Genomic DNA, 16,308 nt, shown 5'->3' with positions numbered 1-16,308 from the left:
TGAATCCATGAACGTTAACATTAGCCAACGTGAGCGAGCCTTTAGTTGGTTCCTCCGCGACCTCGCGGACGGTGACACACCTTGCTCTTGAGGAGGTGGACTGGCTGCCTGTGTTTGGACCATTTCAAAATGGTTTTGCAATCTTTTCTCACCTGATGAGCATCAACAGCTCTTTTGCTGAAGTCGTCCTATGTTTGTGCCATTATGCACTTCCACAAATGTGTGGTGAAGATCAGTCTTTGACAGATCGCTGTTGTTTAGGTAAAACAGGGCATCCATTCACGTGTCATTGGTTTCCCATGGACTGAAAACACCTGACTCTTATTTCACTTTCAAATTAACAGCTAATTCTAGAGGTTCACATACTTTTGCCACTTAGAGATATGTAATATTCGATCAATTGTGCTCAATAAATGAATTACCAAGTATAATATTTTATCTAATTTGTTTAATTGGGTTCTCTTTGTCTACTTTTATGGTTTGTTTGAAAATCTGATTTTATTTTAATTCAAGTTTATGCATAAAATATAGACATTTTTAAAAGGTTCACAAATGTTCAAACATCAGTGGACTTAGACTTCATTTTTTAGTTATTGGTATTTTATGTATTTACATTTATATTTATTTTTGTTTATCTTTGTTTATCTTTGTTCACTTCCCTAGACTTGGATTATGTAGTGTTTTTGTGACAGTTTTCCTAGCTACAGGGTGCATTCAGGTATAGGACAAAACTAAACATAATGTGATTGCAAAGTCGAATTTATTAAATCAAGGAATAGTTCCAAGAGGGGACGTGCAAAAGTTAAATATATGTGAAGTTGGCCAGCAAACCCCAAAAACTTGTGGTGCCAGAAGTACATTCACAAGCAGACTGCCTTACCACTTTAGATATGCAGATTTCATTTCATTTTTATTCAAAAGAAGATATCTAAATATTCAGAGAACATATTAAAGTATGTTTGGAGTATGGTTAAAGAGCTGGGGCCTTTCTTAATGTATGTCTGCTTTACAGAGAGTGGAGTTAATCCAACAGTATCTGATTCAACGGGAGATTCCGAACATGAGGCATATTGGTTGGAACTGAAGCACAAGGTGCTTCGGAATGCCTTTCCTAGTAATCTGAGGACTTTTGGTGATCTGAGAACATTTAAGAGAATGGCTGAGACCCATCTGTTCAGATTAGTGTTTAATAATCCTGTAACTGATGTTTTATGTATCTTTTGCATCTTGTCTTTTAGAGGAGGTTGGCTCTAACATTTCCTTTTATATTAACTAACTTTGGTTAGTTCAAGTTTCAAGTTTCAAGTTTCAAGTTTCAAGTTTGGTTTATTCGTCACATACATAGTCATACACAGTATAACTCGCAGTGAAATGGTGGAGAGTGCTCTGTCCAAACTGAGGAAAAGAAAACAGGGGTGCATAGAGAAATATAGATATTCTCTATATGTGAAATATATATATATATATGCAAGATAAATATATATATTCTATGTATGTACAAAATATATTAACAATATATGTACAATATATGTATATTATTATATACACAATGTACAATGTATATGGTTGTGTATATATGTACACAATCTACAGAATGTACAGATCCATTTCGTATAATAACATATCTACAGTTGTTGTGTAACAAGGTAATTGAATATAAATATATATATACAGATATATAGTTATGTTACATGGTGGTGGTGGTGGTCCCCACAGTTTATCAGTTTCCCTGATTCAGGGCCCGAATGGCCTGTGGGAAGAAGCTCCTCTTCAGCCTCTTTGTCTTGGTTTTCAGGGAGCGAAAGCGCCTCCCTGACCTCAACAGAGAGAAGAGTCTATTGTTGGGATGGGTAGGGTCCTTCACAATTCTCCTGGCCTTGGTCTGGCACTGCTTGTAGTAGATGGTCTGCAGGTCAGGAAGTTCCGTGTGAGTGATGCGCTCTGCTGAACGCACTACCCTTTGGAGTGCTTGTCTGTCCTGCTTGGTGCAATTCCCAAACCAGACTGTGATGTTCCCCGTGAGGATGCTCTCGATAGTGCAGGTGTAGAAGTTCCGCAGTACTTTGGAGGGCAGTCTGAAGTCTCTTAGGCATCTGAGGTGGTAAAGACGCTGACGAGCTTTCTTTGCCAGGGAGTTGGTATGGCGGGACCAGGACAGGTCCTGCGAGATGTGAACACCAAGGTACCTGAAACTATTTACTCTCTCCACCGTGGTTCCACTGATCCTCACAGGTTGGTAGTGCCGCTCCTGCTTCTTGCTGCAATCCACGATCAGCTCCTTTGTCTTACTGACATTAAGGAGGAGATTATTTTCCTGGCACCAGTTTTCTAGGTGTTTAATCTCCTCCAGGTAGGCCCTCTCGTCGTTGTCCGAGATCAGGCCCGTGACAACGGTGTCGTCAGCAAACTTGACAATGATGTTAGAGCTGGAAGTGGCTGTGCAGTCGTAGGTGTGCAGTGAGTAGAGCAGGGGGCTTAGGACACAACCCTGAGGAGCTCCAGTGCTGAGGATGAGGGTGGATGAGGTGCAGTTGCCCACCCGTACTGATTGTGGTCTGTCTGTTAGGAAGTTGGAGGTCCAGTCGCACAGGGATGTATGCAGTCCTAGATCCCCCAACTTAGTAGTGAGTAGGGAGGGGATGATAGTGTTAAATGCTGAACTGTCGACAAATAGCATTTTAACATAATTTCCCCTCCCTTCGTCCAGGTGAGTCAGTGTAGTGTGGAGCAGATGTGCAATTGCATCGTCAGTGGAGCGGTTGTGGCAGTATGCAAACTGCATAACTGTTCTCAGGTTGGCGTTTCAGTTGTAAGAGATCGATAATAATAATAATAATAATAATAATAATAATAATAATAATAATAATAATAATTTCCTTAGGCCTACTACCGTTGTACAAACTTGTGAAATATGGCAGGTTTTTTAGGCATGTGTTCATTACACGTCTGGCGCACATTTTCTCTCCCGTTCTCGTGTCGTAGGCTACGTGCTACTACTTGTGGTGTTAAATATCGTGAACAGACGTTGCTCTAAGAATAGCGTGTGCACGGCCGCGCTGCTGGCTAACCACGTGTGCTCCCTGGGGCGGCTTGCGCCATATTACCGAACGGGGGCGTTTCGTAACCCCGCGACGTGTCGCGAGAAAAGCCGAGAGCACAAGCCCGAGACAAGACAACAAAAATAAATTCGGCACGAAACGGCTCAGATGCACGATGGCGGCGTCGCTGCTCCGCCGGGACAAGCGCGCCACAGCCGCGCGTCTGAAGGCGGACCTCGGCCACACGGACAACAGCTCCGGCGTCCGGCAGCTGCGGGAGCTGCTGGACCGTGTGCTGGACCCGGAGGCGCCGGCGGCGGAGGCGGCGGAGGCCCTGGACTGGTGCAGGTGTCTCCTGGCCGGGGGGGACGGCTACGAGGACTTCTGCAGGGCCGTGCGCGCCTACGACAACGCCACGCTGTGCGGCTTGGTGTGGACCGCCAACTTCGTGGCGTACCGGTGCCGGACGTGCGGCATCTCGCCCTGCATGTCACTGTGCGCCGAATGCTTCCAGCACGGGGACCACGCCGGCCACGACTTCAACATGTTCCGCAGCCAGGCCGGCGGGGCCTGCGACTGCGGGGACAGGAACGTCATGCGGGAGAGCGGGTGAGCCGACCGGCCGGGCCGGCTGCCTTCCCCGGGGACGCTCACTGTTGTATCCCGGCGTGTTTGTTGGGTGATTTGGGGGTTTAACTGTGTTTAAGTGACCGGGCTGAAGCTCCGCTTCTCCGCCTTACCGAGTGTCGGGAGGCGCGTTTATTTATAACCACTGACAGCTCCAGCGTCTCACACTAATGTGTTGTTTACATCCCGGCAGTTTAATTGTTCGCAACGTATTTGACTGGGTGAACAATCAGTAATTGATTAGCCACTTCTTTTTCAGTACCACTTACTTCGCCACTTTAGTATGTTTTTGTCTGTTTTGGTTTTGTTTCTTAATTTTAAATGACTCTTGTGAAGTTGCACCGTGCTTGGCTTGTTGATGGCCGGGTGAGCTGTTCGTTCCTCCGTTCGTTCCTTCGTTACCTCCGCTGGGCTCAGGTGCTCTGGTAGCTGATCCGGACAGGGAACGCTCTCGCTAGGGCCGGCGTCAGGTTCCGTTTAGGCTCGGGCCTGGCGCATGTCCTCCACTTTCGGTTTCATTTTTTCCTCCTCGCCCAGTAAGGCTGTTCTTTCTTATGGAGGGATTCAGTACCACACCGGTCCATAGTGTTTCAGATGTACTGTGCCTCTCCAGTGGCAGATGCCTTATTGATGATTTGTTCATTCTTAAATGTAAGGTGGAATAGCAGTACGCTGCTGGCAGGCCAGTACTGCAAACTGAACTGTTATCAACCATTCGGATATTTAATAAACAATATATTTTAGACAGTTGAGGAATGACATGCGTTCTGTTTTCCAAAAGTTGGTCAGAAGGGCTGTAAGACTCTCGTATACACACACTCACCTTAGCGGCATAACACTTCATGTCTAAGTTTGATATGAGTTTCGATTCTTTTTAAAAGCAACTTCATAAACAAAGCCCTAAGCCATTTAAACATGTTGAATGTGGACTTTGTTTGGAATAGAAATATTAACAGTGCTAATACCTCAGATGTTCTCTAAGTTAATGCTGAACATCAAACACCACAACATGATGGACTATAAAAACTAGAGCAGCAGTAATGGGACTAAAGATCAGTCTTTTGGATTTTGGGAATTGATGTTTGATAGACCAAGTGAAGGTCCGCATGAATCTTTCTATAAAGGACAGAATGGGAGATCCTTGACAGGGAAGACACTCACATTATGGAACTTAATAATTTACTTTGTACCTCCACCCATTTACCACTTTTCTACAGTGTGTACAATCAGAGACTGTGTAACATCGGTTGGCCATCCTCTCTCGGCCTTCTTCATCGCGGGTCAGTCTGTTACCACAGGACCCCTGCTGATTGGACATTATGGTCTTGGCTAGGATAATTAGCAATAAGATTTATTATGCACTTGAGTAGTGGAGTTTTTACACACATCAGTATCACATTCTAGGAGTGTGTTTCTGACAAATGTGTTCAACAAAAAAAACACTGGAGTGCTTTTAAAGCACACAGCACAAAATTCTTTCTAAAGTGTTCATTTCTTTACTCTAGCTAGTTTCCTGCAGCCTATACATTGGCCAGTGTTGCCATAATGACTAACATGTAAGTTATACAACAAGGTGTCCAAGTTGAGCTTGCATGACTTGGCAATCAAGCAGTTTTGCTATGTGCTGACAGAATAGCGGCTGATGAGTAGGCGCAGTGTCTCTTAACAATTGAACAGTTTTGATGTAGACCTGGTTGTCTGCACTGCAGGACTTCCACATGGTGGAGATGTATGTTCAGATGCCCGTAACTCCACTTGGCTGCCCTGTCTTAACTAGAACGTGATTTGATTAGTTCAGTTTCCAGTGCTCATGAGGGCTCCCAGCCAACCCATGTGTTGTTCTCAGTCACGCTCCCCAGACTAATGGATTTGATTAACAGCGTTTGTTCAGAGAAAGCTTGGAGTAAAACTACAGATCAACAGTCCTGCTGCTCGTTGTGTTACTCGGTTATGTTTGCTTGCCATCTTAGTTGAATATTTTAAGGATCACTTTCTGTTATTTGGACCACAGACGTTTCCACTGTTTTGATCTGGGCAAGAAAACCTTTTTGCTTTTGCTTTTTTTTTTTTTTTTTGAATGTTTTAGCTTTCCGAGTAGGAAACATCTATAATAACACAATAGCATATATACAGTACATATGGAGTCACAGCACTGTCGTGAATTTCACATGGCAGGTTCTGTAGACGGCATCGGTTAAAAACGGGGGAGAACGTTCCATCAGTTCCTCGAGATCTGCTGCTCATGTCTGAGATGGTTCTTCCTCGTTTCATCATCAGCATAATACAGTACCTGCGAGACGGCTACACAGAGCCAGGTGAGGAACACGCGTCCCAGGCACACCTAGAGAGTTGCTTGCTCTTTAATGTAGCTCCTGCTGACGGACGGGAACAGTGTTCAGACTAATCTACACCCAGTTACAGTTACTTATCACATAAGCAGAGCTGAATCCTCGTCCATGGCACTTTTGCACTGTCTGTCCATTCACTGCACACCTGTAACCAGAAAAAAACCTTACCGCTGGCACTCGGCATTGGAATAAGGGATTACTGCTCATTAATCAACTCACAAGTACATCATTTAGCTTTTGTGCGAGTAAAGCCTATTACACACACCCACACACCAACCAACCAAAAACTGTTGTCTAGCTTTGTAGAGTTTCTAGTAGATAGAAGTTGATGGGGGCAGTGGTAGCTCAGTGGTCAAGGTACTTTGACTTGTAATTGGAAGATTGCTGGTTCAAGTCCCACCACTGCCAAGTTGCCACTGTTGGGGGCCCCTGAGCAAGACTCTTAACCCTCAATTGCTCAAGTTATACTCAGTCATAATTGTAACAAAATAAAAGCATCAGGTAGATGTGTGCACATGCTGCACCAGTCTTCAGTCTAATATCTTTGCTGTAAAGACATAGGACTCCTTATCACACTTGTCTATGGTTTTTATGCTGTGTTTCCAGAGTCTGCCTCAGACCGGGACCTGCAGAAGGTCCTACAGCATCTGGAACCTCAGATCTCTTTCTTAGAAGACCTCACTAAAATGGGCGGAGCCATGCGGACAGTTCTCACAAAGATTTTAACCAATCAGCAGACCTTTAAAGAACTGAGTATGGGTATGTATGTCTGTGAGCCTCAGGGAAGGTGTGCTATTCCCTCACGATGAGAACCCTTGGAGAACCATGCTGAAACCACTTAATGTTCTGCAGCGTAACATTATCATTTGTAATATTAGATCTTCTCGTTGTTGGTCGTGGATGTGCACCCCTTGGGCTACATCACGGCACGTTTCTCCCCGTCTCCCACAGGTCAGGAGGAGAACGCGTATGCCAAGAGAAACTACGAGAAGTACCTGTCGGCACTGAAGAACTCTGGCCTGACGTCTGCGGAGGAGAAAGGGTCGGTGGGGACGGGAGCCGCCCTGGCAGACCCGCCGGCCAGTGCTGGTGCCGGAGCACTTGGCCTGTTGGGTAACTTCTCCAATTACTTTTATGGAATACCTGACAAGCTGTGGTCTGTTTCTGAGGCTGAAATTTCAAGTGTGTGAGAATGAGAGAGAGAGAGAGAGAGAGAGGGTGGCTTCTCTCGTTTAACAAAGGTGTTGAATTTAGCGTCTTCTGGCCTAAAATGCAACTTTTTTTTGTTTTTGGTACATTTTTTCACCAATCCCTGCCGTGCTCCTCTGCTCGCAGGGGCCACTGCAGCAGTCAGCCCCAGTGAGGAAAATAAAGAGGTAAGATGTGGAGGTGACCGCAGGGTTAGAAAACGCTGATTTCACAGGCCGTCTCCTCCAACACAAGGCGCCTCCCCATTGTTCTGTCCCCACAGGATGACCAGGATGGAGGCCAGGGTGTAGGCCAGCGAAAGAGAGTGAAGCTCAGTAGTACCACCAAAGGTGAATGACTCCAGCGCTCTGTTTGTAATCCCACTTCTCCTCAGGGATATGGAGCACAGGGGCACTGATGCTCTTCAAATTTCTTCTTTTTTTGTTTTAGATCCGTCCATAATGGATTCTCTGAAACATAAATGTTTTTTAGAGGAGTTGTTGTTTTGGACCATTAAATACGAGTTTCCCCAGAAGATGGTCACTTTTTTACTCAACATGTTGCCAGATCAAGACTATAAGGTACGCAGTTCTTCGTGATGCAGTCCTGTGCCGTCAGGCAGGTTGCCAGGTCTCCGAGCCCCATCAGAACCCCCATGCCTTCCCTTTTCTTGCCCTTCAGATCACCTTCACGAAAACGTTTGTCCAGCATTACGCCTTCATCATGAAGACGCTAATGAAGACGCGCGAGTCGGACACCATGTCTAACCGCATCGTGCACATCAGCGTGCAGCTGTTCAGCAACGAGGAGCTGGCGCGCCACGTGACGGAGGAATGCCATCTGCTAGACATCATGGTCACCGTTCTGCTGTACATGATGGAGAGCTGCCTCGTCAGGAGCGAGCTACAGGGTGGGTGGGGGCGGATTCCGGGCCACCCTCGCCATGAGGTGGAGAAGGTTTAACGAGGTTTAATTTGTAGTCCAAAAATAATAAGAAATGGGCAGTGGTGTCTCAGTGGTTAAGGTACTGGACTGGTAATCAGAAGGTTGCTGGTTCAAGTCCCACCACTGTTGGGAGCCCTTGAACAAGACCCTTAACCTTCAATTGCTCATGTTGTACTCAGTCAGAATTGTAAGTCGCCTTGGATAAAAGTGTCAGCTAAATGCCATAAATGTAATGAATGGTGTTATTACAAAGGTCTTCACTAGACAAAAATATCTCCCAGTTTATGTATGCCCTCAGCTGTGACCAGGGCTCGAGTCAGCCGGTGCTTCTCGGAGTTATTTTTAGGATTTGATGCCAAAGTGTCACTAGATCAGTCAAAGAGCTGCATTGCAGATCTGAGACTGGCTGAACCAGTAGAGAAGACTCCCCACCCTTCAATACAAGCACTGTGTGTCCTGTTGCAGACGAGGAGAACAGTCGTCACGTGGTGGTGAACTGTGGCGAAGCTCTGCTGAAGAACAACACGTACTGGCCACTGGTCAGTGACTTCATCAACATCCTCTCCCACCAAAGCGTGGCCAAGCGCTTCCTGGAGGACCACGCCCTGCTTCTGCTGTGGATGAACTTTGTCTCTTTCTTTCAAGGTCAGTCTTGTCACCATGGCAACCAAAGGTGGTAGCAGTGTAGGGCTGAAGGTGCTGTGAGACAAGGGCGTGGCCCGTGAGCTGCCCATGAAGTGCTGCGAGACGAGGATGTAGCTTGCAAGCCATCCGTGAGGCGCCGTGAGCCCACAAGCCGCTTCTGTTCCTGCTTGGCACTTGTTGAGGGACGGTTTGCCGGTGTAACGCTGTTCTCTCACTCGCTTATTGCCTATTGTAGCCTGGTGTGTGTCTAGCCTTCACATCTGCTGCAGCGTGCTGTTACCAGGACTACAGGGTTTAACTTTTTCTTCTTTTTTTTTCCTCTCATTTTGACGGACTCCCTCTCGCCCCTCCCTGTGGGTGGGTGTGTGTGTGTGCGGGTGGGTGGGTGTGGGTGTGTGTGCTCCGCAGGGATGAACCTCAATAAGAGGGAGCTGAACGAGCATGTGGAGTTTGAGTCGCAAACGTACTATGCCGCCTTCGCCGCTGAACTGGAGGCCTGCGCCCAGCCCATGTGGGGGCTACTCACGCACTGCAAAGTCAAAGTAAGCCACCACCCACTGCTGCTACAACCAGGCCAAAAGAAATATTAACCTTCCTGTTGCCAGAGATGCCCCCGACAACACCCTCAAGACATGCCAACAGCAACCCGGTCCAAAGGTTTCCAAATGCTAAGTCATTTACTGCTGTAATAATCCAGTTGTCCGTATTGTGGTCGGTTTTGCTTGGCACGTGGTGTACTCGGAGTCGGAGCGGAGGCCAAGCGTGGCAGAGTCGTACCGTGTTTCGCGTTCCTTCGGTGTGACTGAGAGTGGGTTTCACGTTGACAGGAAACACAAGAGTACACAAAGACGGTTGTGCGCTACTGCCTGGAGACTCTACAGATGTGGTTCGATGCCATTGGGTTTGTGGATGAGGTACGATCCCTGCTCTCTGGCAGGAAATGGTATTGGCTGTGGCTTGTAAACCTCTTTGGTTTGCAAGTGGTCCAGCAATATTGATCCTCTCCTTTTACCCTCTGTTCCAACAGCCTGCCCCCAATCAAGTAACGTTTCATTTGCCCCTTCACCGCTATTACGCCATGTTCCTCAGCAAGGTAACTGAAAACACAACACTCTCACACGGCTGCCGCTAAGAGAGGGATTCCTCACAAGATGGCTTTGCCTGGGTTGAAGCATGAATTTTATTCATGCGGTCAGTTACTAAAGAGGGGCTTCTCGAGCTCAAAGCTTACTTTTAAAGGGCTTTTGCTTGGCTGCGACATCCATTAACTCTTAGGGAGATAAAAAAAGTGCAGTGTTATCCTAAATTTGCTCTGTTTAACTGGGAAAGCGTTGGCGTTCCATAGAGAAGCTTGTGTGACTTGTGTTCCTGGTTTGGTCCAGGCGGTGAAGTGTCAGGCACTGGACTTGGACAGTCTGCTCCCTGACCAGGAAATGCTAATGAAGATTATGGTTCATCCTCTCCAGATACAGGTAACCAACACCTTACGTTAGGATTACAGCTACAGCTATTCTCACAGGGAGTGGGAGGGTGTGTCTACTCTCTTCTCACTCACACACACTCACACACAGACACCAGACACACACACTCGTATATGGGGTATATATATAAGGGACATTTCCACCTGTCTCAGCAGGAGAGTTTTTAGTACAGATGGCTTAGAATTGCGGATTTGCTGACGTATCGGCCCATAGTTGCAGATCAGGCAAATGCAAATTAGTCTCCAAGAGTAGAGCTCAGTGCCTCTGTCTCGTTTTAAAATTTGTTCGTTCTGTATTTAGTGTTCTGCTGTATTCAGTAGTTTTCTCATCATCATTAAGTGCAATGGTATGGGGTTAAAGTTGATAATGCTGTATTATATCAGACTCCGGTAATTCCATTATGTAGTACAATGATGGTCTATGATTCTTTGAAAGTGTCCAGTAACTGTGTGCACGTGTGCCTCTGTCTGTCTGTCTCTTTGTATGTAAGGCATGCCTGTCTGAGATACACAGTAATATGTGGGTAAGGAACGGACTGCAGATTAAAGGCCAAGCCATGACGTACGTCCAGTCCCACTTCTGCAACTCTATGATCGACCCTGACATTTTCCTCCTCCAGGTGCGCCTGTGTTTCACTCTCAGAGATGCCCTAGTGCTGTTCCTTTTCTCACGCCCACACACACACTACACCCTGCTCCCACTGCTGCTCAGCAACACCTCATCACGCAGCACTCATCGTCGATAATTCAAACGTCAAGGTGGCGGGCGGGTGCGGAGCTTGTAGGGAACAGCTCCAAACTCGGGACGAGCCACCTACAGGTCTAGGCGAAGCTCACTCTCTGAGTCCGCTGTGTTTTCCAGGTGTGTGCGTCCCGCCTAGATCCAGACTACTTCATCTCCTCGGTGTTCGAGAGGTACGGATCCGACGGAACAACCACAACAGCAGGGTTTTTGGTACGCTCCAGAGCCGGCCCGTTCCATCTATAGGCTGACGGCTGTTTCCCTGTGGCAGGTTTAAAGTGGTGGACCTGCTGACGATGGCTTCACAGCACCAGAACTCTGTGCTGGAGGCAGAGCAAGAGCGGCCCATGCTGGAGGGAGCCCTCACCTTCCTGGTCGTACTGTGTAGCCTCCGCGTACACCTGGGTGGGCTTGCGCGCTCTCTCTCTGGCAGTGGGGGGGGATTTTGGTTAGCTTCGTTAATATGTGCTCTCCCTCTCTCTCTCTCTCTCTCTCTCAGGTATGACGGATGATGAGATTCTGAGGGCAGAGATGGTGTCCCAGCTGTGTATGAATGACCGCACCCACAGCTCCCTTTTAGATCTCGTACCCTTTACTGCCCCTGAGCAGCATGGGAGACAGAGTTCGTACATAATTGCTTCGTATAAGGGGCTGATTGTGTCCTGGATGTTCACTGAGCTTGTTTGTTGGGGACAGGCCAGTGATGTTTCATCGCAACACTGCGATGGTGGTTTGTTCTTCTTACTCTCCCAGATCCCTCGCAGATACCGCGGTTATCCTTAACAGACTTTCCAGATTCCAGAGAACCCCAACCCCAAGAGCGGGATCGTCCCTGGCAGCTGTAGCTTTGAGGAGATGCTGTCTGCTGTGGCAGACTTTAAAGCCCCTGTCTTTGAGCCAGGGGGTTCCATGCAGCAGGGCATGTACACCCCGAAAGGTCAGCGACCCCGCCCCGGGGTCACCTTTGCTGTTCGCCGCCTACGATGTGAACGCGTGGATGGTGCTCAAAGCTATCATCTTTTATTCCTCTTGGGCGCTGGTAGAATTCGTGTGGAATTCCATGACGTTGTTCTAGTTAAGGGTGGGGACGTCGGGTGGATTTAGGGTTAGTAGTGTTTGACCAAAAACTCACCTTAATCCTTAGGCTGAGCACAAAGTCTGCTAGTTTCATTCACTGATCTCTAATCAGTGAATGGGTAGGGTGTGGGTGGGTGGGTGTGTGATATATCCTGAGCTCCGCCTCGTCATGATTTCACTAATGACCCAAACCTTTAGCTGTGGGTTTTTTTTTCACCACACGATGGCAGTCTTGAGCCGGTCCTGGGAGTCTACGCGTCTGTTCAGTTCCCTGCATGACGGGTGGATGACGTGATGGCATCATATGTGGGGCATTTTCTCTTGTTACAAAATACATAAAAGTGCCAGTAGAATTGTTCAATATTGCAAAACGGCACTATTTATTTAAAAGAAAAGTATTCTCCATTCCACTGATGTCTGTATCGCCACAATGAATTGCTGCTTGCTGTTCATGTCTAGACGTATTGACGTTTTTTCCTCGAGTCTTGCCACGTGGAGGCAGACTGCCACGATAAGTGTCCTTCCTCAAGAGGTCAGTGCTACTCAGTGATGGCGTCTCCTAAGCTGTGTGTGATTCATGTTGTGTGTCGTGTGGTTTCTCCAGCTGAGGTGTGGGAGAAGGAGTTTGACCCCATCATGGTCATCTTGCGTACAGTTTACCGGCGAGATGTCCAGTCAGCGATGGACAGATACTCCGCATTGTACGTCACGCTCACGAGGCCTCTTCTAAACTGTCCTCACACGCACACCACACCTGCACTCGCTCAATCGCGCATCTCGTTGTTCGGTACTAACCGGCGGTTTCACTTTAAGAAGAGCCTGTTTTTGCCTCCCAGTCTGCTTGACTGTTCAGTCGAGTTCTAGAGACTCGTAATGAAACAGGACGCGTTTTAACTAACCAAACTCCTGGATGTCCTGAAATGACTTGGCGAGGACACAAACGTGTTCACCTCTGACCCCAAGGAGTTTCATGTACGGTCGTGGAAAAGGGGAAGTATTTCCAGGTTTAAGAGCCCAGGGTTACTCATGTTCTCTGGCCGTGTGTGTGTGTGTGTGTGTGTGTGTGTGTGTGTGTGTGTGTGTGTGTGTGTGTGTGTGTCTTGCGTGCTGCCCGGGGTACACCCAAGACCCCCTCCAATTAGAGCCAAGGCAGCAGAGATCAATATATCAAGTCTAATAGACTAGGAAAGGCCCTGCTATACTAAACTCTGGTGCTTCCTGGAGACAAATGGGGAGGCCCAGGTCCAGGAGCGAGGTTAATACCCTGCAGCTCTGGGCGGGACGGGACCTCTCCAAATGCATCGTGACGTCCTGCTCTGTGCCGCCAGCATACGGTTCCTCCGCTGTGACTGCAGGTCAGACCTCAAGCCTCACCTGCTTTTCCAGATGTAATGGCTGGAAGCAGAGGTGTCCTGTCCATCAAACTGTGCTTTCTCCATCACAAATATACTTTGACATCAGCATGTTAAACTTCCTTTTAGGCTTTCAGGTAAACACTTTGTAGGTATTGGGTTTATGTTTAATTGGGTTTAAAGATGAATGACAGTGGTACCACACAACTCTCTTTGATGTGGCTTTGGTCTGTGTAATCATGATGATAGTTTATAATTTGTAATCTGGGTCTGTGTACTGTACTGTCATGGAGTACCTCCAGAGAGGGGTCAACAGAATCGATCCTTCCATTAAACGTATCGCAGCTCTGTTAAGAGTAGTTCATCTCAGATTATCTTGCTCTCATGCTTAAAATGTATATAAATTATTTTTGTATATTATTTATTAGATTTGCTTATATTTAGAGCCCATGTTGTGGGGTGCCTGTTGCCTCTTGCTGTGGTTTGTGAGCGCTGGGTCTTCTCTGTCCCCCGTGTACAGCTTGAAGCAGTCGGGCATTCACGCCGGTAACCCCTGGCCTCCCTATAAGGAGCGGACGGCCCTGCACCCGTGCTACAGAGGCCTAGTGCGACTGCTGCATTGCAAGACCCTGCACATTGTCATCTTCACCCTGCTGTACAAGGTACCCGCACACAGTGACCTTATATAAGCGCCGAGGAAGTTAATGGAAACGTAGCTTCGCATTGTATGCGATTTCTTATAAATCATGTTTTGGAAGCCCTCCCATCAACCCCTACCCTGTGTGCTTGTCCAGATCTGGATGGACCACCAGAACATGTCGGAGCACGTGTTGTGTATGGTGCTGTACTTGGTGGAGCTGGGCTTGGACAACCACGCGCAGGACGACAAGGACGATGAAGTGAGAGTCTTGTCTGGCCTGGTTTGAGCTTTGAGAGATCCTCAAACTTTTAACCCGAGCTCAGGTTACGAAGGGTCCTACCAGCTGCCACGCGCACACCTAACGCCTTCGTACACTTTCTCCGCCGGTATGGGATAAGGGTACATTCAGTGCATGCACGGTACTCTCAGGGCACCTTTTACGAAGAGATGACTTTAAACATGTCTGGTCAGCCTTTTGAAATGACCTTCCCAAAGCTTCTGTGTGTCCAGCTCCTCTCATAAGACCACTTCTGGCTCTGCGGTCCGGACACGGGCCCGTCTTAGTCCCTGAGCTGTAATGATCTAGTGTCCCTATGTAGTGCCTTTCTCAGTGCCCGAGCGCTGTGCTGTTTTCCCGCAGGAGCCGTGCGTCGAGGAGCACTGTCACGACAGCTGGTTCCCCGGCACCAGCCTGCTGTCCAACCTGCACCACGTCATTAACTTCGTGCGGGTGCGCGTGCCCGAGACCGCTCCCGAGGTGGAACGCAAGAGGGAAAGGGAGACCCCACCCAGCACTAGCGCCGCCGCCTCCGGCCCCGGCCAGGTGAGAGAGCTGGTCTTCCGCCCGGTCAAGTCTCGCCAAGTCTCAGCCAGTTTAAAAGCGCCGTCCATGCTCGGGATGAGTGTGTAGGGTGATCTCTTGAACCTGCGTTGTGTCTGACCCTGCTGTTGCACACTTTCACTCCACAGAGCTCCAGAAGGCTGTCAGGGAATTGGAGAGAGGTAGATGGGAATTGACTGGCTGGGGTGGGGTGGTGCTCGGGGGGTTGATCGGAATTGTTCGGAAAGGCTACAGGATGACTGGAGTCAGATCGGCTCTGCCTGGGAATGGGATGTTTTGTTGAGCGGATCGCACGCGGAGTTGAGCGTTCCTGGGCGTGTTGCGGAGATGTCCCCACTGCACCTTCCGCGTGGCGAGTGCTACATTTCCCCCCCTGTGCTTTGCTGCTCTGAGAAGCAATAAAAGTTCTACATAGTGTAATAAACACACATGCTGTGTGTCACCTGCTGTGTCAGGATGTACAGGAGCGGTAGCACACGTCACGTGAGGGGTTCCTTCCCCTGTCCGTGTTCCCGACTACGTTAGTTTGCATAACTGCTAAGGTTGGTCTTGCTTGCGTGGGCCTTATACAGTGGAGGCCTTTAGTGCCCCTTGCGCTGTGGCAAACTAATTATGTGTTTAACGTTGAACAAACGGTTTGTTTATTTATTTGGTGCATGTTGAGTTGATGGAAGTGTTTCTCAGGGAGTTCTGTCATGTGCGTCTATACGGACAGCAGTGGCCAGCCAACGTCAGTACGCTTCCCTGGAAACATCCCAGCTGCTCCATGTTTTGGACTAGTTCTGTTAGGCCAGTTTGCATGGGATATGAGCTGTGATGTCCTGTGATTTATTCAGGATAGTCACTGCAGTTAGTTAGAGTTGCACTACAGTTAAAATAAGTTGTACATGAATATAACTAAAGCATGGGCTCGTAAATTGTTAAACATTTTAACGGGAGTAGCTGTGATTGGCTGGCCAGCTAACACTAATCTGTAATGACATATCTCACAATTTAAAAAGTGTCACGATAACGTTTGTCCACTAATAGCGTGGGGTGAGTGGGACTGATGGTTTGACTGTCTTAGTTATCCCTGTGTTAGACTGCTATTGCGTAACTGCTGTGATCAGCTTTGAGTTTCTCTGGCTAACGGGTTCCCAGAAAGCCATCTTCTGTCAAAGTAAATCCTGCCTCCTATGATTTGATTGGCTGGCTGAAAATTGACATTCACGAGCACCAAGAAAACACTCCCCCGTACAATAACAAAAGAAGATCAGTTGAAGGGGACCGTTTGTTCATACCTGAAGGGGGGGGAGGGAGGGGGGGGGGGGGGCGTCCTCAGTGTCTGTTGTGGTGACAACACTCAGGCATGTTTGTGCCTTCAACCGTCAAACCTGCATCATGTT

At 48.0% G+C, this 16,308-nt stretch overlaps 1 protein-coding gene across 2 annotated transcripts in view; it reads left to right on the top strand.

Moving 5' to 3' along the window:
* Positions 1-3,182: 3,182 nt before the first annotated feature.
* ubr3 (ubiquitin protein ligase E3 component n-recognin 3) overlaps positions 3,183-16,308 on the top strand; it is a 44,140-nt gene continuing 31,014 nt past the window's right edge. The window contains exons 1-23 of one of the 2 annotated variants that reach the window (XM_035522972.1): positions 3,183-3,647; positions 5,841-5,980; positions 6,620-6,772; positions 6,965-7,126; positions 7,349-7,389; positions 7,485-7,551; positions 7,652-7,782; positions 7,883-8,111; positions 8,612-8,791; positions 9,200-9,333; positions 9,619-9,705; positions 9,819-9,884; positions 10,174-10,263; positions 10,763-10,891; positions 11,134-11,186; positions 11,285-11,418; positions 11,513-11,598; positions 11,809-11,950; positions 12,695-12,791; positions 13,963-14,104; positions 14,237-14,341; positions 14,723-14,905; positions 15,052-15,084. In XM_035522972.1, coding sequence (XP_035378865.1) covers positions 3,214-3,647; positions 5,841-5,980; positions 6,620-6,772; positions 6,965-7,126; positions 7,349-7,389; positions 7,485-7,551; positions 7,652-7,782; positions 7,883-8,111; positions 8,612-8,791; positions 9,200-9,333; positions 9,619-9,705; positions 9,819-9,884; positions 10,174-10,263; positions 10,763-10,891; positions 11,134-11,186; positions 11,285-11,418; positions 11,513-11,598; positions 11,809-11,950; positions 12,695-12,791; positions 13,963-14,104; positions 14,237-14,341; positions 14,723-14,905; positions 15,052-15,084 — 3,018 coding nt within the window. In that variant the 5' untranslated portion in view covers positions 3,183-3,213. The remainder of the gene's footprint in view (positions 3,648-5,840; positions 5,981-6,619; positions 6,773-6,964; positions 7,127-7,348; positions 7,390-7,484; positions 7,552-7,651; positions 7,783-7,882; positions 8,112-8,611; positions 8,792-9,199; positions 9,334-9,618; positions 9,706-9,818; positions 9,885-10,173; positions 10,264-10,762; positions 10,892-11,133; positions 11,187-11,284; positions 11,419-11,512; positions 11,599-11,808; positions 11,951-12,694; positions 12,792-13,962; positions 14,105-14,236; positions 14,342-14,722; positions 14,906-15,051; positions 15,085-16,308) is intronic. The other variant, XM_035522975.1, reaches the window with a different exon arrangement.

Source organism: Electrophorus electricus, chromosome 2 (assembly GCF_013358815.1).
Source record: "Electrophorus electricus isolate fEleEle1 chromosome 2, fEleEle1.pri, whole genome shotgun sequence".
NCBI lineage: Eukaryota > Metazoa > Chordata > Actinopteri > Gymnotiformes > Gymnotidae > Electrophorus > Electrophorus electricus.
This window is presented reverse-complemented; position numbering and strand designations above follow the sequence as displayed.